Source organism: Medicago sativa, chromosome 6, assembly GCF_051527215.1.
Source record: "Medicago sativa cultivar Bolivia chromosome 6, Bolivia_mono, whole genome shotgun sequence".
Lineage (NCBI taxonomy): Eukaryota > Viridiplantae > Streptophyta > Magnoliopsida > Fabales > Fabaceae > Medicago > Medicago sativa.
In genome coordinates this window covers 1,816,134-1,839,304 of record NC_140754.1, presented here as the reverse complement: position 1 = coordinate 1,839,304, position 23,171 = coordinate 1,816,134, and the positions used below count along the sequence as shown (strand labels likewise).

The 23,171-nt window shown below is 34.2% G+C and overlaps 2 protein-coding genes across 2 annotated transcripts; both read left to right on the top strand.

The window, feature by feature from the left end:
- The first annotated feature begins 663 nt into the window (after positions 1 to 663).
- On the top strand, positions 664 to 6,529 carry LOC146911943 (DEAD box RNA helicase family protein). Its single transcript, XM_085718436.1, has 9 exons — positions 664 to 793; positions 2,241 to 2,573; positions 3,070 to 3,225; positions 3,388 to 3,456; positions 3,976 to 4,245; positions 4,492 to 4,842; positions 5,004 to 5,281; positions 5,417 to 5,833; positions 5,984 to 6,529. The coding sequence occupies exons 2-9, from the start codon at positions 2,265 to 2,267 to the stop codon at positions 6,288 to 6,290; spliced, it is 2,157 nt and encodes a 718-aa protein (XP_085574562.1). The 5' UTR covers positions 664 to 793; positions 2,241 to 2,264; the 3' UTR covers positions 6,291 to 6,529.
- A 2,117-nt stretch (positions 6,530 to 8,646) lies between these two features.
- Positions 8,647 to 13,116, top strand: LOC146911942 (uncharacterized). Its single transcript, XM_085718435.1, has 6 exons — positions 8,647 to 8,972; positions 10,738 to 11,083; positions 12,058 to 12,142; positions 12,289 to 12,375; positions 12,464 to 12,721; positions 12,840 to 13,116. The coding sequence occupies exons 1-6, from the start codon at positions 8,815 to 8,817 to the stop codon at positions 12,914 to 12,916; spliced, it is 1,011 nt and encodes a 336-aa protein (XP_085574561.1). The 5' UTR covers positions 8,647 to 8,814; the 3' UTR covers positions 12,917 to 13,116.
- The last annotated feature ends 10,055 nt before the right edge of the window (positions 13,117 to 23,171 follow it).

The following is a 23,171-nucleotide window of genomic DNA, read 5'->3' as shown; positions in this document are numbered from 1 at the left end:
TTTTCGCACACGAAATCTGAACATCTTCCAAATCTAATCAAATCACATTTAAACACCATAAACCCGCATTCGACGTTGCTGAATGTGGAATAAAACACACTCGAACTCTTCAATCTAGAACCAGTTTCAACTAAAATCGATTTCAAAATCCATAACCACTTTCTCAACCTAAACCCCCAACATCTTCCAAATCTATTCAAATCACATCCAAACACCATTTAACGTTCTTAAACGCAAAATCAGACACACAGTAAGACTCTTCACTATCCTTAAAGAAATATGAACACCAACTCCAAATTACACATAAGATCTTTCTAAACAAACTGATATTATCAAATATCTACTATAAAAATAAATACATTCACTTTTCAAATTATTCACATCATTAAGTGTACCCCTTCCAAATTTCACTTCCATACAACCAAGTACAACCATGCAAGTGGACCTTACACCTCACCACCTTACCATTTTTGTTCCAATAGTCACCATCATGTACTCAGATTAGCAAAATTAATTGGGCTTTAGGACAAATTAACCATAGTCCAAATTCATAAAATTTGCATAAACTAACCATGGTTAAAACTTAGAACCAAAAAAAAAAAAATCTCAAAATTCTAATTTACTATAAATAACCACATTCATTCATTTTACAACTTCTTCTTCGTTCCTCTCTCTCACTTTTCTCTCACCCACCCGTTCTAGAGAGAGAAACTTGTGACACACAGAGCTTCTAGAGAGAGAAACAGAAGCGCGTAATTTCACTTCAACTTCTCTTCGCTTCGCTCATCAACCGGTAAAACTAGATTCGATTTCGATTTTCGATCTGAATTTGCATTTTCGTTAATTGATTTCGTTTATCGTCGTTGATTTTTGTGCATTGTTTGATTTTTTACTGTTCTGGAATTAATTATTAGGGTTTTGTATGGTTTGATTTAATTTAAAGTTTTGTTTTTTGAATTAGGTTTTTTTTGCATGTGATTAGGGTTTTGGAATAGCTTTTTCTGTAGTGATTTTTGTTATGTTTTGCTTGTGATGTTTGATGATTTTTGCTTGTGGTAGATTTAGGTTTTCTGAATGCCCTTTTTTTGTTAGGTCTGAAAAAAGTTTTTATTTTTTTTTGTTGTTGAAGTGCTTTTTATACCTTTGAACACTTTAATTTGAAAAATTTATTGGTAACTTATTTACATGATTCAACAGATTTACATGTTTTTTTTTTTTGGTTAACTTTGTCGGCAACAGTCGACACTGGTAATTGAAAAGTGAATTAATTGAGCCTGATCAAACGTGTGAATGTCGTGTCAGTGTGACATTGGACACGCCTTCTCGGTGATATAAAGAGTGTTTTTTAGTTTCTGTTATTATGAACTGATCTAATTGAATGTGTTAAATTGAGGATTTAGATTTTGCTGAAGTAAGTGGGTAATTTGGAAATTGAATTTGGGTCTGTTTGGATTTACGTTTGACGCATTTGAGTTTATCAACTGAAATAAACACCTGTGAGACTGTTTTGGGAGAGCTTACGGTAAGCTTATGGGAATAGGTTATGAGATGTTCATAAGTTGTTTTCAGCTTATTTTCAGTCTCTCTCCAGAATAGCTTGATTTTTTGTTGATGCGATTTGTATACATTTGAACTCGTTTGCTTAGATTTGCATGGATTTTTTTAAAACTTTTTAGGTACGCGGATGAGTTTTTTATTTGGGTGATACTGGATTTTAAGTAGCAGTTATTATGAATTAATGAAATCAAAAGTGTTAAATTGAGGATATAGATTTTTCTAAACGTGCATAATTTCAAAATTTAATGTGGGTAATTTGGAAATTTAACGTGCCTGTTTGGATTGACTTGTTTGAGTTTATTAACTGACATAAGCACCTGTGAGATTGTTATGGGTGAGCGTATGACATGTTCATAAGTCTATTTCAGCTTATTCCTATAACCTCTTCAGTATTTATTTATTTTTTTTTGTGAAAAACTTCTGTATAGCTTATGAAAGCAACTTATAGATTATGTGCAGATAGTTTAATTCTATTTTATCTGTTATCGAAATAACCTATTCATAAACACCTATATGTTATACACTTATGTTTTGAACACTTAATTAAGTTGTTTATCCAAACAAGGCTTATATTAGCACTTATAGTATTTGTAGCTAGTGTTACTTCATGGTGAACTGTAAAATTGTTAATCATTAGTTCATTGTAACTGATTTGTTGTGTTGTTATTTTGTGGTGGTGTTAGGATTGTGTTTTTGCATCCCTTGCTATGGCTGCTACAGCAACTGCCGCAGCGGGTCCACGGTATGCCCCAGCAGATCCTACACTTCCTAAACCATGGAAGGGTCTTGTGGATGGGAAGACTGGTTATCTTTACTTTTGGAATCCTGAGACTAATGTCACTCAGTATGAGAGGCCTTCAAGCTCAGCTGCTCCACCGAAAACTTCTTCAGTGCCTAGCTCTTCTGTCCAGGTTCAGCAATCATCTCAAGGGAGTTGCCGGAGTCCTGATTTCAGTGATCGGTATGATAGGAATGGAAATGGTGGGTCAAATGAAGGTGGATCCCGGAACCATCAGGTTTGTCCTCAACTCGCGTTATATTTTTTTATTGCTATACGATGCGCTGACATAGTGTAAGATACGAGAAGAATTTTTAGATAAGTAACACTTTGAAATATTATGCTAACCGGCAATGGTTTGGTTTGTGTAAATTTCAATTAACTGATTATGTTAACCTTATCTAGGATGATGATTGAGATGAATTTTGTCTCTAATGAATTAAATAATTTAAGGTGATAAAGTGTTGACCAATTTAAATCTTCCTTTTTTCCTCAAATGGATCCTAGAGAAGTTTGGGTCATTACATTTGCTTAGGGAATGGACTATGCAATATCATGCTAGAAAACTGGTGTTTTAAAATGAGCTGTATTTTTCTCATTTTAATAATGTGTCTAAATATCAGCTTTACGTTCTCTCATTTTTATCTTGTATATGTTTAAAAATCAGCTGTGCATTTCTCTTGATTGTAGTTTATTGGGGACTTAATTTATTTGTTTTTTTTATTTTGTATCAGAGTTCCAAAGGTGACAGTTTTAGTTCTCATAATAATGTTGCAAATGGAACACCTGCTGCTGGAAATGGTAGTTCTATCAAAAGTCAAGTACCATTGGAGACCGGACCTGCATTATCTCCAGATGCTTATAGACGGCGTCATGAGATCACTGTTACTGTGAGTACATACACACAAATATATATATTATTGTTAGTTCATTGCATAGTTTAAGAAGATATTGAACAATGTGTCCAGATAAATATGTACTATCCCTGCATTTGGGTTGTGCCCCAATCAAATGACTTAGTTGAGTTTTTATTCTTCGTATTTTTTTTCCAGGGAGATAATGTGCCTCCACCTGTTACATCATTTGCGTCTTCTGGTTTTCCATCTGAGATTCTTAGAGAGGTATCAACTTCTATTCTCTTTTCCTCTTTCTTGTCTATCTGCAGTAGTGGCAGTTATAGGAGGTCACACAAGTTTCTGAAGGCATCTGACCCAAATGTTTCTTGTGCAAAACTATGATTCCTGAAGCTCTAATATCTTAGTTTCAGGCTCATAATAATTTTTTGCCATGTTTACTTTTTGGTCGTAGGTGCGATGTTTGCTCCTGGGGTGGAGCTAATGTCGTACGGTGTGGGGCCCTATTTCGTGGGGCTAGCATTTAGTTTGGACTTTGGAGCGCCCTTTATGGTGGACCAAGTTTTTTGAAGGGCTTTCCGAATCATCCAAGTTCGTGGCTGGGACTGCTGTTGGTCATGATTCAGTCTGCCACTTGGTCCGTACGGAAGAAGAGGCCTCCTTATGTGCTAGCTTGCATCCGCAAGCATCGGTGGCTTGCATATGGGGGATAATACTTCTTCCGACATTAAACCTCTAATATATAAGTCCCAAATGAAACCAATCTCCTGGATTTTCCTTTTATAGGTACAAAATGCTGGGTTCTCAGCCCCAACTCCAATTCAGGCACAATCATGGCCCATTGCACTTCAAAGTAAAGATATAGTTGCCATTGCTAAAACAGGTTCAGGGAAAACCTTGGGGTATTTACTTCCAGCCTTTATTCACCTTAAGCGTACTAATAATAACGCTAAAATGGGCCCCACTGTGTTGGTACTTTCACCAACAAGGGAGTTGGCAACACAAATTCAAGATGAAGCTGTGAAGTTTAGTAAAACATCAAGAATTGCCTGCACTGTAAGTACTGTTCTCATTATTTTTTTGTATTGCTTTCATGCATCAGTATGGACATCATGGAATTTTATTGTTGTACTCCTCTATACTTTGATACTTCAAGGAAAGTATTGCTGGAAGCTTCATTCTTTGTTGGATTTCATGTTGCATTAGGTTCCTTAAGTTCAACTGCTAGAGAAAAACTGGCTGCAGCTTAGTCCGCTCAACGAGCTTCCTACTCACTATTATTTATTATTATTTTTTCACCAGTGTTTGTATGGAGGAGCACCGAAGGGTCCTCAATTAAAAGATATTGACCGCGGAGCAGATATTGTGGTAGCCACTCCTGGTCGCTTGAATGATATTCTTGAGATGAGGAGAATCAGTCTTCATCAGGTCTCTTACCTAGTTCTGGATGAGGCAGACAGGATGCTGGACATGGGTTTTGAACCTCAAATTAGGAAGATTGTGAATGGGGTGCCTGCTCGCAGGCAAACTCTCATGTTTACTGCAACATGGCCTAAGGAGGTTAGGAGAATTGCAGCTGATCTGCTGGTCAATCCTGTCCAGGTGAACATTGGCAATGTAGATGAGCTGGTTGCTAACAAGTCTATCACTCAGGTTTGATATTTACCACTGATATATTTGGTGTAATGCCACTGTAGCTTATATTTTCAACAGACATCTTCCCCCTACGATGTCATTTTTTATTTTGGATGCTGATGCCGGAGGGGGATTTTAAAAACCAAAAGTTGATCTGTGTTCTAATGTTGCTTTAACAGCATATTGAAGTTTTGACGTATGTGGAGAAACAGCGACGACTGGAAAGTATTTTGCGGTCACAGGATCAAGGGTCAAAGATAATTATTTTTTGTTCTACCAAGAAAATGTGTGATCAACTTGCTCGTAATCTTACACGCCAGTTTGGAGCTGCTGCTATCCACGGGGATAAATCCCAGGCTGATAGGGATCATGTGTTGAATCAGTTTCGAAGCGGAAGGACTCCTGTGCTTGTAGCCACAGATGTTGCAGCTCGTGGACTGGACGTCAAAGACATTAGGTTGTTAACCATTTCTGTTTGATTTTTTTTTTTTTAATATTCTTTTGATGCCAATATGTTAATGAAGGAGTTAGTGTACTGTACACATTGGAATAGTGACCATGACATTTGGAAATGTTCTTTAATTTTTTGCAGAGTGGTTGTCAACTTCGACTTCCCTACTGGTGTTGAGGATTATGTTCATAGGATTGGTAGGACTGGGAGGGCTGGCGCCACTGGTATAGCTTACACTTTCTTTGGGGACCAGGATGCTAAACATGCTTCTGATCTCATCAAAATCTTAGAGGGTGCAAACCAGCGAGTTCCTCCAGAACTTCGTGAGTTGTCATCCAGGGGTGGTGGTGGCTTTAGCAGATCCAAATATCGTACTGGTGGTCGTGGTGACTCTGGATTCGGTGCTAAGAGTTATGACTCTGGGTATGGTGGAAAGGGTAATGATGGAGGATATGGCGGAAGAGGTGGTGATTCAAGTTATGGAGGAAGGGGTGGATATGGGTCTTCTGCTGCTTTTGGCCGAGGTGGAGGCCGTGGATTTGACAATGACTCACAGAGGTTGGTTTAAATATTTGTTGGTTATATTTTCCTCTTTTTACGAAAAGATATTGTCCAGTTTTTACACCCCCGATGATTTTGGTTTTTTGAAAGGATTCTTATCCATGTTTTTAAGTGATAGTCATATATATGTTTTGTCCCGTGGCATAGGAATGATCGTGATCGAAGCCCTGACAGAGGATCTAGCTGGAGTGATCGCTTTAAAACTGTCAATCGTGAACGCAGTCGTAGTCCTGTCAAGGGTGCACCATCTCAAAATGCCCCGGTCAGCTTTCACCAAGCAATGATGCAACGCAGTGGAGGTGGTAGTGATCGCAACAAGAGCTTTAGCCGGGAGCGAAGCCGCAGTCGTAGTCCTCAGAAAGGGTGGGGAGGATCTTCAGGTGATGGAAGAAATGGTGGCTCTCATTCTTACAATGGAGAATTGGAGGAAGGGATGATTCCTGATGAAGATTGAATGATAAATTAGAGTTTTGGCAATTCCTAATTTGATCATGTTAAGGTAATTTTGGTCCACTTTCAGTACTTGGGAGCATTGCTACATGGACACATGCAAGTTGGTATCTGGTAGTGGAATTAATGACAAATGTATATTTTGAGGCTGAGTAAAAGCCTGATAATGATGAAATAGGTGAAGAACCTCGTAACAAATATGTTAATGGTTTAATGTTATTTTGGTATAAGTTTAGTTTATTATATCTAAGTTTATTATTCTACACAGCCAGACTAGAAATTTATTTAAGCCGTTCTGAAATGTTGCATCCATCATTTACTGATTGAGCTGCAGCATAGATTTTTGTCGAAAAAAGCAGCGAACAAATGACGTTCTTATTATTTTTGATTGACAACATACATATGTTGTCTGTGTTTGTAATATTATGAACTGGTGTCTATCGTATTTTTACTACAGAAATCCATCATCATTTTGACTGGACAGAAACTTGAATGAATCCTCCACAAGTTAGAAGGAATGATACCAATTATTTGTGTGGACAGTTGATGAGGCCAAATGGTAAAGTTTATGTCGTCGATGTGCTACTTGTTAAGCTAAATAAAATGAGCTTGCTGCCGAGTGTATTTAAGCAAAGTTGGGTGGATAATATCCCTCTAACTTGTCTTTCACTTGACCATGATATTGCATAAAGCTCATACTTGGTTGGCTTGGCAGAAAACAGAGGGAGGAAGTTCTAAGATGTTTCAAAATGGAAAATGTTATTTAGCTTATTTGTAATATGATTGATACTAAAACCATAGTTAATTTCTTTAATTAAACTTATTTTCGGAATACTTTCATGCTTATTAATTCAATGAGAAGGAGTGCTAACTTGTAGCGATGCTTTTAACAAACGAGCTTCAAAATATATATATTTAGCAAAGGCTTCATTGAATTAACAAAGTTAGCCTTCCTCCTCATTTTGTTTAGCTCATTTGTAATATGATACTTAAACTCAATGAGGCAGGTAGGTCAAACAAGGGTTAAAAGAACAACGAAGGTAAATTTAATGATGGATCCATCTGATAGAACAATCACCTTTTTTTGTTATGATGGATAAAGACTCTATTTTTTGACAAATAAAGACTTAGCATCTTTGTTTGGACGCTCATTTTTGGGGACATGTCTTTCAATAAGTCGGGACATGTTTTGTCTAAATAAATACTTATAATTAAAGACAAATTACATGGACCTCGATTATGTTTGGTTAAAATATCACACTGACAACACCTCTATTATTTCCTTCAAAAAAAAAAAAACACCTCTATTATTTCCTCTCATAACAAAACCCAAAACCATATTCTTAAAAAAAAAAAAACTATACTCTTTTTTATTTTAACAAAGCACAAACTTCCCCTGGTTAATGTTCAATGTTACTACTCTGCTAAATTCACCAAAGTACAAATATTACTACTCTGCTAAATTGCTTTCTAGATTAACACTTTCTAGATATGTTAAATTACATATTGTTTGATCCACCCAATCTAAATCATAACCTTCCTTCTCTATTTTGGGATGAATATAATTTTTTTTAAACATTTTTATTAAAACAAAGAAAATAAGTCTTCTCGCTCATTAATCCACTTGAGTTGGTTTAGTGGTGTTGGTGGTATGCTGCTATTAAGGTTTCAAGTTTGATTTTTTTAGGTATCAATTTTAGTGGATTAGTTTGACTTCTTAAAAAAGAAAAATCTTCTCCCTCACCATTCATAGATTCACGATCCTTAAAACATTTTTTTTCTCATAATCTACAAATTTCATCTTCTTTTCCTTCATACTCTGACTAATTTAAAAAGATTAAAAAAACAATCAAACTATTAAAAATAATGTTATAAAAAAAACCTTTGATTTTTGAAGGTAATTGTCTATCAAATAACCTATAGAAAATCATATTTACTATGAAAAAAATTCTCAAAGTTAATTTTTAAGTTGTAAAACTAAGTTTTTTTTTTTTGTAAAGTGAGACTAGAATTCACTTACTAAAGTGAATAAATGAGAAATACTAAGTTTAAGTCTCGATCCATACATCTTTTTAAAAAAGTCTCAACCCATATACACCAAATAAACTATTTTTTTTACAACAATACTTAAACGATGAAGTATTTTTTTTACAACAAATAAACTATTACTAATATGGAGTAACTTTGAAGACAACCATTTGATTCATTCCAAAAATAAAATAAAAACACGAACACTAAGATTTGATAAAAATATATTTTCCGTGAATATGATTTGATAAAACTATATTAACTTTCTAATCAAGAAAAATAATAAATTATTAATCCTATTTATTTATTTATTTACCATCACTTGACTCAGTGCTTCAAACAACACTGATCAATCCATTCCATCCATCTACCTTAACACAAACCTTATTGCCTTGCTTTCGTTTCAAATTCAACAACGATAATTCAACCTTAAACCTTGTTTTGTTTTGTGACTTTTTGACTCTTTTTGCGTTGAAAGTTATAGAACAATACAATAAACAATGGCGGGAATAGCTATACTTGTAGATCTTTGGAGGAAGAATCATAATTCTGCTTTTCAATCTTCTTCTGCTTTTTCTTCTTCCTCTTCTGCTGCTGTTGCTGCTGCAGCTGCTTCTTTTGCTGCTGGTACCACTTTTGCTTCAAGGGCTTTCTTTCGGTATGTGGAGTATTTATTTGTGTTACCCTTTTTATTTGGATGTTAAAAATTTAATTTTGATGTTGTTTTTGAGATGGGTTTTGGTTATTTTTATAAGGGTGGTGAAAAAAAATAGTTTTTTAGTTTAGTTGATTTGGTGTTTGATGATTTTGAGGAATTGGGTATGGTTGCGGAGTTAGTATTCATTCAGATTTAGGTGTTTGTTTATGATGGGTTGTTGTAGACTATGAAGCATGAACACGGACACGATAGTGACACGTTGATACTGATAATGGTTTGAGCAAACGAATGTAGTCACATGTGTCACTGTTGAACACCGGACACAATTTCGATCAGAAGGGTAGTAGCACCGACGCTTGTGATCTTAGGCTTGTTAGACATGTGTCAGTGTCCCACACCAACACGTCACTGACACATGTTATTACATTGAATTAGGTGGTTTTCTCAAATTATCACCAGTACCACCAACATGTCAGTGTCGTGTCCTGTGTCCGTGTCTATGTCATTGCTTCATAGGGTGCTACATGGAAATAGCTGTTTAATCAAATTTTGCTAAGTTAAGTTGCTACAGTGCCTCTAACTTAGTAAGCTTATTGCGGAATAATAGCAATCTGTTCAAATTCAGATACGTCTATTACACAGCTATACCTGCAATTTGACAATCTTGCTAGATGCTAGTGGGATATGTGATTGTTAGGATGTGGTTAGATTAGGTTAAGTTTTGAAATAGTTGAATGTCCAGAAATTTGACAAATGGTCTTGTAATGTCTGTTTGTATTGTAGTGAGCAGTTTGTTTGTCATGCCTTATGATTGTTGTAGATTGCTAGTGGACAATGTTATCAACCGTGGAAAATAGTTTATTTGTTCAAATTCTGCTATGCTATAGCACAGTAGCTGCTATTTGATAACACTTAGTTTGGTATAGCGTATCACGGAATTATAGTGATTTGTTCAAATTCTGCTATGTTATAGCACTATAGCACCGCTATTTGACAACTCTGCTAGTGGGATATGTGACAGTCAGGGTGTGGTTAGATTTGATTAAGTTTTGAAATAGTTGATAGTATCATAGTACTGAGATTTGATGAATGGTCTTTCAATGTTTGATTGCGTTGCACTCTTGCAGTATGAGAAGTTTATTTGTAGTACCTTATGATTGTTTGTTAGGCAAGGGTAAGAAGGGAATGAATTGAAGTAGATATTATTGTTTTGAGATGCAGATTAATGTCTTAGTAGGGTTTTGCTTGGTTTGCTTAACTGAATAAGCATTTGAATTATTGAATATGTCATTGCTTAATAACTAGTACTTTTGTAGATTCTAGTTTTCTTACTTTTGTATATTGAAACTTCAATAACCTGGAAGTTCCCATGTTGCTCGTTTTACATACTTACATAAATGATTGTTGTACTCGTAATACATGAATCTTACCAAGTTGCATTGAGATTTGATGGAAAGGATTGTGTAATATACTAATATGTGGATGATGTGCAAGGAAAAAAAAGGTTGAAAAGACCATGATTCTTTGTGTTTATAAGAGAAAATAGAGAAATAGGTTATCCTGTTGTTGTATTTTTGGTGAAGAAAATAATCTGAATTATGGCATATGACATTCCTGTTACCAATTTTACTATATTTTAACTTCTCTAGAACTTCTAAATTCTTCAAAATCTTCAAGGGGGTATAATTTTTCGTTGTATTCTGGACATTTATGTCTTACTTTTGTTCATGACATCTTTGGTTTAATTGCACCTCTTTAATTTCAGGATACCAGTTGCATACTGTGATGCTGGCGCCACAGTATCTGAAGATCTTATTTCTACTATACAAAGTGCTTCTGAAAGGATTAACAATTATGATGCTGAAAGATTTAGTACAAAAACGTACAATGTCCAACCTAAACCTCTATTCTCTGCTTTCGAATTGAGGTCACTTGCAATGACTTCAATAAGGTCATTCCTGATGCACTATTTGCCTCTTTTGGAGCCGCGTGCAGAAATGGAAGATGATGATGAATCTTTTGACAGTATTATTGAGGAACAGCAACAGCCAGAACGCCGTGTTGATCTGGTTGTTCCCTTCAAAAAGTCCGTGAAGCAAATCATACGTGAGGTAAGATTTTTTCTTCTGATTCTTGTTTTAACTTTTAGTTAGTCTTATTTCTTGCATTGTTCACAATTTATGAAATTGCTCTGTGACTTGTCATTTTTTGTTTTGTTTTGAAAACTCGGTATCTAGCCCAAAGAATGTGACCTGTCATTTAATATCAATCAATAACAATAGTTTTGAGCTGCTACATGTAGCTTGTATCGTGTAAAACCTCTTCGCTAAGTAAATTATCTTTGTCATAGACAAATAAACATATTAATCGAGGTGGACAACTTTTACTATTGTTAATAGTAGAAGCTGTCCGTTTTCTCTATGTGTATGGTGTGTATGTTTGTCCAATTGTTTTTTTAGCTTATCTTCTCCTTAAACTGAGCCTAATGATTTTCCATAAAAAAGCTCTCGAGGAAAAATGCCATTTGAGAAAAGAAATGAGTAAAAACTTAACAAACAGTAGTAATAGTTGAAATTTACCAAGTTAACTTGATAAAAGTTAACCAATTATTAGTGTGGATGTCACATTTTGGTATTAGAGTAGTTCATCCTAATTGAGCCCAATATCTTTATGGAGCTAGAGAAAGCTTGTCTTGTTTCATTACATCTCATTTATTTTGAATGGATTCATTTTTAGGTTAATCTTTATCTTTTCCGAGTTATGTGCAAGGATGCTTGCATAGAAATCTTGGAATGCTTTTCCAACTCTATCTCCAAATTTCAAGCAATTAGTTTATTCATATATCTGAAAGAATAGAATACCATGAAGCAGGTCTTTAAGAGGGTGATAAATAACAAAAGAAGTAACATGAAATTGAATTTGAATAAGTTAAGCATTGAATTACACACTTAATTTTTATCAGTCTGTTGCATTTTCTATATTCATGATGGACTCTTTTCCGTCGACTTGGTAATTTAAAAATGGTACTATGGCGTCGCTTAGCTCTTTCATTCTATTCATATATGTTTGTTCGATGTTATGACAGACAAGTGTTGTGACCACTAGAAGAATTTTAGAAAGAATTGCTGTCCATTATGTTTCAGAACGAATGGCTTGGAAACTTCTTAAAGGTATGTTCTTGGAATCTGTTAAAGCAGCCAAAGTTTAATATATTCAAATTTTATAAATGAGAGTGATGTTTTTTTATTTTTGTTTTGTATGCTTATCAAGAGATTTTACATGCACTCACACGGCTGTTCATGATTGTTTTAAACAGATGTTCCTAGATCAGCTACTCGCAAGGCTGCAAGGAATATGCCTACTTATGTTTACTTCTTTTCTGTGGGCAGAACAACATTCAGAGGTAAAAGATTTCCTTGAATAATCCGTGCATTTTTTAGGTAACCTGAGCATTTATATCAACTATTTAGCGCTATGTTCATTATGCACAGGACACATGCTAGGAGTTGCAGCATCATGGGTTGTTCAAGTAGGCATGGAATTGTATCGATTCTTTAGATCCATTTTCAATGCCAAAGATGAAGACAGTAATGTCGATACAACCAAGCAAGATACAACCAAGAAAGTTCAACTTCTCGGACAGAAGGTTGCCCTTACTTCAATAAGGTGTGGTTCATCTTTAGTTTTTGCCTCCATAGGGGCAGGGATCGGTGCTACCCTTGTTCGTCCATCACTTGGCCAGTGGATTGGTAAGATCATAAACAACACATAAAAAAACTTATTGCTTCGATCTTTGTGCTTGAATTGTGTTAGCCTGATTTTAATTCATTTCAACTTCCTAAAGCAAAACCTTGTTCTTCTTTTCAGGATGTGCTGCTGGTGATTTGGCTGGTCCAATCATTGTAGCATTTTGCGCCGACAAAGCATTTCAAGTGGCGCTTTAGTGCTAGTTATTTTTCTGACTTATTCTTTACAAACCTAAAAAATGAATGGTGTATCTTCAAAATTTTGAAGTTTTTATATGTCATATCTTAATGAGCTACTAACTTGAATTTGGTTCAACTCTTTTGAGCTGAAAGGGTTGTAACATTCTTCCCATGATGGTGACTTTATTACTGTTTCAATTAATATTCCACTTTCTAAATTGTTACTGTCATTTCATTTCATTGGTATTCCAACCTATATGAACCAATATATTAAACTTGTGAAGTGGGAATTTGGTACTATGATTAGACCTACAGACTACAATGACAATAGATTGTGATCTAGGATCTTTTATAGCATGTTTGGTATCGTGTTTTCTATTGCAATCTCACATTTCAGTGACCTTTTTGCCATGATTTTTAGAAACGATAAATGCAAGCTTCTCCGTCAACCTGAGAAAACTATTATGCTTACCAAACGAATGCTAAGTTATTAGTCAAACATATCTTTATACGTATTTTCTTGTTGAATTCCTTTTTGACTTGTATCAAATCTAGGATCCTCTAAAGTTTCAAGAAATGAAGAGTTTTGTTACTAATGTTTTAGGTATATAATAATCATAACAACTGAATTATATTACCACGTTAAAATATGTGAAGTTTTTATCAACAAAAAACAATAGTAATATAATTTTTCATTTCCTTTAAAAGATGAAAGGGATTATTACTTAAATCCATGTGGGAGAAGACTTGAAAAGAATACGATTATTGCTTGCTCAAGACTTGGTGGTTCATATTAACTGTGCGTGTAGAGAAGCTAATAAGCAAGGGCGGATCCGGTGTTGTATGAGGGTGTGCACAGAAACTATTATTATCGTCTTAAAATCTGTTACATTCAAAAAAGGCAGTGGTGCGATTCGATTAGAAGAACACTACTACATACAAGTCACAAGAACTAAGAAAGATTCATATAACACTTTACTTTGATAAGGCTAGATTTTGCTTCCATCATATGTACCTCTGTCCATTATCAACCAAATAATCTGAGATAAAAATCAATCCATTGTTAAAAATTTGAATCATTCGGATTACAAGTTTTGTTTGATTTACACTTTCAAACGCAGTTCAATTAATCAATTGGCAGGTTAAAAAAATATCAAATGAACAAAAACAAAATCAAGCTAACATTTTTGTGTATGCCTACTGCATTTCTCACTAAGATGAAGGTTTTAGAAAAAGAGACTTGGTGAGAAAATAACACAATCAAATCACATCCAATTACCACCACAATCAAATGAAGTGATTTGGATCAAAATTCTCATCCCTATATAAGAATAAGATGCCACATTTTTATACCTATTTAGAAAATGTGCAACTGCAGCATATAAAAACATATCAATTCCAAACTCAACAATCAAAACAAAAGTATGAGAACAAGCACAAAGCTTATCAAGAACCCTAAACAAATCGTCCAGAAAGTACAATAATCTGATGTATGACATACTTAGATGTGTTCCCATACTATTATTATTATTATTATTATTGTTTTGAGCCTAAAAAATAACATAATATATTAGGCAAAAAGTGAACACAACTTAAATATGAAGAAAAGAGTCTATGTCAACATATCTACCCTACAACTTAACCATAATTAAAGAAATAACAATCCACGATCCATATGAGATTTTAATCTATTAAAAAAATGTTCAAAAAGTGTATCTTATAAATTTTGTAAGCACTTTTGTTTAACCAACTGAAGTTGGATCTAGCATATGAGATTGATTTTCTGCAGTAAATTAAAACTCAAATATCAGTTAGTAGAGATGCATCTAAAAATAATTAAACTAAGAAGCAAGAAAAGTAACTAAAAAAGACTTGGAAAATATAATTACAAAGAAATTTAAAACATGGAAATCAGATGATAAGGTAAATTTCAAAGTTAGGAAATAAATATATAGTAAAGTAACAAGAATATCTGAAAAAACAATTAAACTAAGAAGCAAGTTAAGTAACTAAAAAAGACTTAGAAAATATAATTACAAGGAAATTTAAAACATGAAAATCAGATTATAAGGTAAATGTCAAAGTTAGGAAATAAATATATAGTAATAAAGTAACAAGAAAATCTGAAAAACAATTAACCTAAGAAGCAAGAAAAGTAACTAAAAAAGACAAATTAGAAAATATAATTACAAGGAAATTTATAACATGGAAATCTGATAATATGGTAAATCTCAAAGTTAGGAAATAAATATAAAGTAATAAAGTAACAAAAAATCTGTAAAAATTAATATAAGAAAAATAAAAAAAATCAGAAAAAATAGTTATAAGGAAAGTAAAAACATAGAAACTAGTAGTAGATGTTAAGGAAAATGATGAAAGCAATGGATCTTTCTATTTATTTTGTAATACGAGTTAGCTTGAGTGTTTTGTCTTTCTATATATTTTGTAATTAATTAATGTGCATATTTACTGTATAATGTGCATATTAAATGTGAAATAGCAAAACCATTATGAATTATATAGGGGTTCGAAATCGGGTAATGACAAAACCAACACCTTTTTTTTCTTTCAAAAAAGAAAAAAAATCACTGTTCTTTTTATATTAAGGAGCAAGGTAGTAACCTACATTCACTTATCTTTTACTAAAAAAACAATCTCCACTATTTTAAATCATTTAAAATTAAAGGGTAATTTTATCAGTTTCATTTTACTTTTAAAAAAAAACAACCTTTAATTCCAAAGAAAAAATAAATATAAAATCCTTATAGTACCACCCAAGATTTAAGAACTAACATTGTAGTTTTTTTTCCTTAAAAAAAAACATTGTAGTTTTTTCATTGTTAATTTTATTTGGTTTACATGAATGGTTTTAAATTTTTTTTTGGTCATTTTTTAGTGGTTAGAATTCTCTTTTTTCAAGGAGAATTTACATGAATGGTTTTAATTTTTTTTGGTCAGGTAGCCTAGTGGATAGAATTCTCTTTTTTCAAGGAGAATAAGTGGGGTGTCCGGGGTTCGAACCCCAGCCCCTACATATAACAATGAATGTCCTTGCCAACTGAGCTAAGCTCACGGGGACTGATTTTTAATTTTTATACCACTATTTTAGGTGCTTTTTGTTTCTTTTTACATACTAGTAAACAAAGTTTACACGTACCTATAAGGAAAATAAACAATGCTGTATACACATACATATAAATATAAATATATATATATATATATATATATATATATATATATATATATATAATGAGATATTAAATTATATCAATGTAATACTACCCCATTCATTGACGTTTTATTAAAAATTTATTTTTAAATTTGACTGTTGAATTGTAAGTTTATATAATATAGATCCTCTATTTAGCGATAATCATATCACAAATGAGGTTGCATTAACCAGATTTGATCATTATCATCTTCAATATCAAGGGTTGTGATGCAATAACCACCATTGCCATGACCGCAACTTTTTCTTTTTACCACATACATGAAAATCATTGATATTGTGGCCAACATTTGATTGCGACTTTTATTATATCTTTTGCCCAATAACAAATAAAAATACGGAGAGAAACCAATTATGATTTATGACAAGCGGTGAAATACGATCCATCACCTTGCTCATCAACAACATGCCTCTTAGGCTTTGTTTGCGAGTTTGAAGGGTAAAGGAAGACTTTGAGTGGTGGAAAATATGAGGGATAATGGAGAATTCTTTCATAATTTTTAAAAGAGTAGTTTTTTTAGAGAATGACAAATTAATGCATATGATTACTATACTTTTTAATTTTAAAAATAAAACAACAACATAGATTTTAAATTTGAAGAATTCATATAAACCCTCCAAAACCCCCAAAACCCTCCTCCAATACAATTTTTTAGTTCCCCCCAAATGATCAGGGTTTTGTACTATGGAGAAAAGTTAAACCCCCAAAGCCCACCCCTCCCATTTTCTTCTATTTCTTCCACTTGCTCATTCCTCTTTTCCAAAGCCTTCCCCTCCCTTCCCCTCCAAACTCGCAAACAAAGCCTTTAAGCTCCTGATTGAATCATTCATATTGTCATAAGAGTCATCATTAGTAGCGTCACCTTCATAAACATCAGATAAGGCTCCAAGCACAACATTTAGATCCATCCCTCAAGGGCAAACCAAAAACATGGCAAACAACAAAAGGAGCCTACACAATAATTTATGAAATGATTTATATGATTGATAATAAAGATAATATACATAATTTCATAAATTATTGTGTAGGCTCCTTTTGTTGTTTGTCGTGTTTTTGATTGCCCTTGAGGGATGGATCTAGATGCTGAGTTTGGAGCCTTATCTGATGTTGATGAAGGCGATGCTGCTGGTGATGACTCTGATGACAAGATGAATGAAGTCAATCAGGAGCTTAAGGTTTTGTTTGCGAGTTTTTTTAGGGATGTGATCGATAATAAAGATCATATACATCATTAATTTAACAAATCAAAAATATTGATTTTGGCTTAATAGTGACCGGAGTGTGTAGTCAGTAATGACCAACAATGATTTTCAGTACTCCCATACCAGAGGCAAGGTGGTAGCCAAGGAGAATCTCCTTAGTGGGGTAAATATCAACACCAGATGGAAGCACATTCATTGTAGCCGAAAAGAATGAGAAATTGGGATTTTGGGGGAGAGGGTTTAGAGAGAATAGTGAAAATGATAAAAAAATAAGAGAGTGTGACTCTCCTTTTATAATTGAAAATTTGCAAGCAAGGAAATTTTGTCGCATAAGCTTCATCCTCCTACCGGTGAGTGACGTGACATGTTTTAATTAGTTGTGACAACAATATTTCCATTTTATTGGTTTTTTATCTTCCCAATTAGGAAGAAACTATCCCACACCACCCTACAACTATGCAACATCCGTAAAAAATAATCTCATTTACCCGTTTCCTTTTTTTATAGATTTTCTTCTTCTTTTTTTTTTTACACATTCCTATTTTTTTACAATTTATTTTTTTTACAATTTTCTTTTAATAAATAAAATTATACCCGTTTTCATTTTTATAGATTTTCTTTTTTTGACGCATTCCTATTTTTTGAGAATTTCCTTTTTTTACACATTTTTTTAATAAATAAAATTATAAACTCAGACACATAAATTGAAAAGTCGGAATTGGAACCTAAATCGTTGCATAGAAAAGTCATAAATGGGTCAGGAAATTTGTAAGAAAGGAAATTTTGTCGCATAAGCTTCATCCTCCCACCGATGAGTGATGTGGCATGTTTTAATTAGCTGTGACAACAATATTTCCATTTTATTGTTTTTTTTATCTTCCCAATTAGGAAGAAACCATCCCACACCACCCTACAGCTACGCAACATCTGTAAAAAAAAAAAAATCTCATTTACCCATTTCCTTTTTCATAGATTTTCTTTTTTTTACTCATTCCTATTTTTTGAGAATTTCTTTTTTTTACACTTTTTTTTAATAAATAAAAGGCTAAAATTATACCCGTTTCCTTTTTCATAGATTTGTTTTGATGCATTCCTATTTTTTGAGAATTTCTTTTTTTTACAATTTTTTAATAAATAAAATTATAAAAGAAATTATAAACTCAGAAACATAAATTGAAAAGGCGGAATTGGAACCTAAATCGTTGCATGGAAGAGTCATAAATGAAATCTCGGTCAAGACATTCGATCTACAAATTTTGACATATTTCCTTGTACCAATTTTGATGCGTTAGTTTGAGTTATTAAAAAAAAAATCGACATTTTTAGCAGTTGAGTTAGGATAGATTGATCAATATGAATTCATCTTTATGGTTAGATATATTATTATTTGAATTCATGATTTAGATCTTCATGTAGTTAACACGATCAAAATTGCTCATTAGTCCATCCACATCTTTTGTGTATACTGTATAAGTCTCACATAAATTAGATGTATAAGTCTCAACATCCAGAAAGTTCTTGATGTATTCAAATTCTGCTATATGACATTCAACGTCGATGGGAAAGTATAAATTGATTTTTTTTTCTCTTCCTAATATGACTTCACAAGTGTTAGTCAACAAATTATTGAATATATAGAAAATAGGTGAAACGAGATAATGAATAGTTAAGAAATATACATATACAAATAATTTCATCAAAAAGTGAAAAAAATAATAATAATTATCTTTTTGTATGGGAAAACAAATGACAATTAAAAATGAATGGTGCAGTAATTTTGTTTGGAGCAAATTCAAAATTTCCAAAAATGATAATCCTAAGAAATTCTAAACAAGAGGGACCTCGACTAAGGATCTTTGACAAATGATCAAGTAGGAAAATCGTAATCAAGAACGCTCCAAGATTCACCTTCATCGCTTCCTTTCTCTCATCCTTCATCGCTTCCTTTCTCTTTCACCTTCATCGCCCTCTCTCTTGCACCTTCATCGTAAGATGATTTCCCACACCTCTTAACTTCCTTTTCTCTCTTTTCCACTCCTATATCCTAGATTTTTCCTCTGCTTTCACTTTCTCCTTGTTTCCTTCTGCGCTTTTGATTGATTAAATGCAGGTAGTTGCTCCTTGATTTCCACCGTTTTGGTTGGTTTCTGCACCTTTTGGTGATCTGTTTCTCCTTAGTTTCTTCCCTCTTTCCATTCCTGTTTCTCTTCTCTCTTTCTTCCCTCCCCTCCATTATTCTTCTTCATACCAGCATCCATGGCCCAAGAAAAACTTAAAGGTGTAATCTTTAATACCACATGCCCTAACTCTCAGTCTCCTGATAGCAACAGTCTTTCCCGTCCGTACAAGATCCAAAAGGTTCTGATCCCACCAAACAACCAAATGGGTTTCTTTACCACATATCAACCCCAGCTGCAATCTGGAGAAGGCACCAGTGGAAACACTCAAGATCACTTTCCTTATCAAGAACAACAGGGACCTGCACAAGATTTCAACAATCAGGATCCAGAAAACAATTCAGAAGATAATAATGATCCTTTTCTTTATTATCAAGAAGCACATGTCCAAGATAGCATCAATCAGTGCAATCACAGTATTATAGGTAAAATACTAGCTGAAAAATCTATTCCTACTCAAGTCCTACATAGCACTCTCTCTGCCATCTGGTGTAACCCTCTAGGTTTCAAGATCAATGAACTGGAAGGGAAATTCCTCCAAATTAGAATGGACAAAGAAGAGGATATCCAGAGAATCCTTAAGGGCAGTCCATGGCTAATCAGAAACTGTTGGCTTGTGCTTCATGGGTGGAACATGAATCTTGATCTATCCTCCCTGGACTTTTCTAATGTCCCTCTCTGGATTCAATTTTGGGGTCTCCCCCTACATTGCAAATCAATCACTATAGGGCAGGAAATGGGGGCTCAGTTGGGCACAGTCCTCGATGTGGGAATTTATGAATTTCCAGAGAATGTCCAAGTGGTCAAGGTTAAGGTTCTGTTCAATAGAAACAACCCTATAAGAGCAGGTATGTTCATTGGAAATGACATTGATGGCATTACTTGGGTAGATTTCAGATATGAAAATCTACCAATGTTCTGTTTTGATTGTGGTCTGGTGGGACACAATCAGGAAAATTGCAGAAACATAGCAATTGCTTTAGAAGGAGGGGTGAACCCTAGAGGAGGCTGGCTCAGATCTAAAAGCTATGGTAGAAGGCTTATTGAAAGACCAGAGAAAACTTTCAGAAGCAACCCTCTAAAGTCTTTGAGTGGGGGCCCCTACAGCCCTGTGCCCAAAGGTCTCCTTAACCAAATGGCTTCTTTGAACATTAATAAGAAAGGGCCTCAGAACCAGAGTCCTATCTATAAACAGCAAACAACACCATCAACTCCTATGCACAAATTTGGACCGGAATTAGCTGTGCATCAGAGGACACATCAACTTACTCAAAGGCATCAGATTTCCACCAGTGAACAGAAGACCAGTGATTCATCAGATAGCAACTATCTAAAAAGGAAAGGAACTGAAAAAAGTGACCTAGCAGTATCACATATGATGGAATCTCATCCCAGCTACAATAAGGCAGGCCTTGAAGACAAGGCCAGCCTCTCACAATGAAGGTTTTGTCTTGGAACTGCAGAGGGCTTGGGAACCCTGCTGCAGTTCGAGCTTTGAAAAAGCTCCTCAAGGTTCACTGTCCAGACTTAGTTTTTCTTATGGAAACAAGGCTTCAAGCTTCTGACTACAAAGCTAAGTCCTCCTTAGTGTGTGGTCCTTTAACCAATTTTTTCTTAATTGATTGTAATATGAATAAAGGTTGTAGAGCAGGGGGCTTAGCTGTCCTCTGGAACAATGATATCAAATGTAAAATTGCTTCAATCTAATGAAAATTGCATTGATATGTATATTACCTCTAGTAATGATAGTTTAACTTGGTTTGCCACATGTATTTATGGCTATCCTTACCATTCCAAAAAACATTTAACTTGTGATATTATTAAGGATCTTTTTCACAGTAGAATGGACTCTAGCTGGTTAATTTTTGGAGACTTTAATCTTATCCTTAATAGCTCTGAGAAAATGGGTGGGAATGGCATTGATAACCATCTTACTTATCTCTTTAATGATACCCTCAATTTATGTGATTTAAGGGATTTAGGATATCATGGGACCAATTTCACCTGGGCTAATAATCACTATGATAATACTCACATTAAAGAAAGGCTTGATAGATTTTGTGCTAACAGTAATTGGCTTTAATTGTTTCCTAGATATATTAATAAACATTTACTTAGATACTCTTCTGACCACTGTCCTATTCTTTTAGAGTTCCATGAAACCAGAAACTCCAATACTCACACAAACTTCAGAAAATTACAAAGATTCGAGCAACTCTGGGTTCAAGACAAGGAATGTGTCCAAATAGTGAAAAAAGCCTGGAATAGCACTCAGGAAGATAGCATCCACAAAATTCAGAATACTATGAGACATATGCATGATTGGGGCCAGACTAAATTTGGGGATATCCCAAAAAGAATTAAAGCCCTGCAAGCTACTCTGGAGACACTTAAAAATGTTGTTCCCTCCCAAGACAGTTGGCACACTATACACCAAACTGAAGGTGATCTAGATGGCCTACTTAAGCAGGAAGAATTATGGTGGGCTCAAAGAGCTAAAACCCATTGGCTCAAAAATGGAGATCTCAATACCAAATTCTTTCATCAGAAAGCCATTGAGAGGAAAAGGAAAAACAACATTCACAGTATTCAAGACTCTACTGGCACTTCTTGGCAGGACAGTGACAAAATTCAGTCTATTTTCATTGATTACTTTCATAATATTCTCACTAGTGTTAACCCTCAACTTAATATGGATATTTTCAATGTGGTTAAAGACAGATTTAATACTCAGGACTTTGATTTCCTTAATAGGGACTTCTCTGCTATGGAAGTTCAAGAAGCCATCAGGAATCTTAAAGCTAATTCTGCTCCTGGCCCTGATGGCCTCTCTGCTCTGTTTTATCAAAGCTATTGGGACATCATTGGTCCTGACATTATTGATTATACTCTTAATATTCTCAATAATGAGGGTTCTCTGCTCCCTATTAACCACACCTATATTAGTCTGATTCCTAAGATCAAATCCCCTACCAAGCCCTCTGATTATAGGCCCATAAGCTTGTGTAATGTTGTTTTAAAAATCATTACCAAAACCATTGCTAATAGAATTAAACTGATTTTACCTAACATAGTTAATGATTTTCAAAGTGCCTTTCTTCTTGGTAGATTAATAACTGATAACTCTCTGCTTGTTTTTGAAACATTTCATTACATTAAAAAACCTAGGAAGAAAAATAATGGCTATGTTGGTATTAAATTAGACATTGCTAAAGCCTATGACAGTCTTGAATGGGATTTTATCAATCAAACTTTGATTGCCATGGGATTCCCTATCAATCTTATTAATACTATTATGCAATGTATCAAGACTGTTTCCTTTTCTGTTCTTATTAATGGCCAACCTTCTGATTCTTTTAATCCTTAGAGAGGTATCAGACAAGGGGATCCTCTATCCCCTTACATCTTCATTCTCTGTGCTGAGGTTCTCTCAGGATTAATTGACAAGAGTCAGAGGGAAGGTTTAATTCATGGGGTGGCTATAGCAACTAATGCCCCTGCTATCACACATCTTTTGTATGCTGATGATAGTATCCTCTTTTGTAGGGCCAAACCTGAAGAGGCATCAGTCATCATGCAGATTCTTAAGACCTATTAAGAAGCATCTGGCCAGCAAGTCAACATGGCCAAATCAGAGATGGTGTTTAGTCCTAATATTCCCAAT

What these genes read in the sequence shown, in the direction of transcription:
- LOC146911942 (XM_085718435.1), top strand. Translation starts at nt 8,815, where the DNA reads ATGGCGGGAATAGCTATACTTGTAGATCTTTGGAGGAAGAATCATAAT. An exon ending in GCTTCAAGGGCTTTCTTTCG is followed by an intron (nt 8,973 to 10,737) that starts GTATGTGGAGTA and finishes CTTTAATTTCAG; the next exon opens with GATACCAGTTGCATACTGTG. An exon ending in GGCTTGGAAACTTCTTAAAG is followed by an intron (nt 12,143 to 12,288) that starts GTATGTTCTTGG and finishes TGTTTTAAACAG; the next exon opens with ATGTTCCTAGATCAGCTACT.
- LOC146911943 (XM_085718436.1), top strand. Translation starts at nt 2,265, where the DNA reads ATGGCTGCTACAGCAACTGCCGCAGCGGGTCCACGGTATGCCCCAGCA. An exon ending in CATCTGAGATTCTTAGAGAG is followed by an intron (nt 3,457 to 3,975) that starts GTATCAACTTCT and finishes TTCCTTTTATAG; the next exon opens with GTACAAAATGCTGGGTTCTC. An exon ending in TTTGACAATGACTCACAGAG is followed by an intron (nt 5,834 to 5,983) that starts GTTGGTTTAAAT and finishes CCCGTGGCATAG; the next exon opens with GAATGATCGTGATCGAAGCC.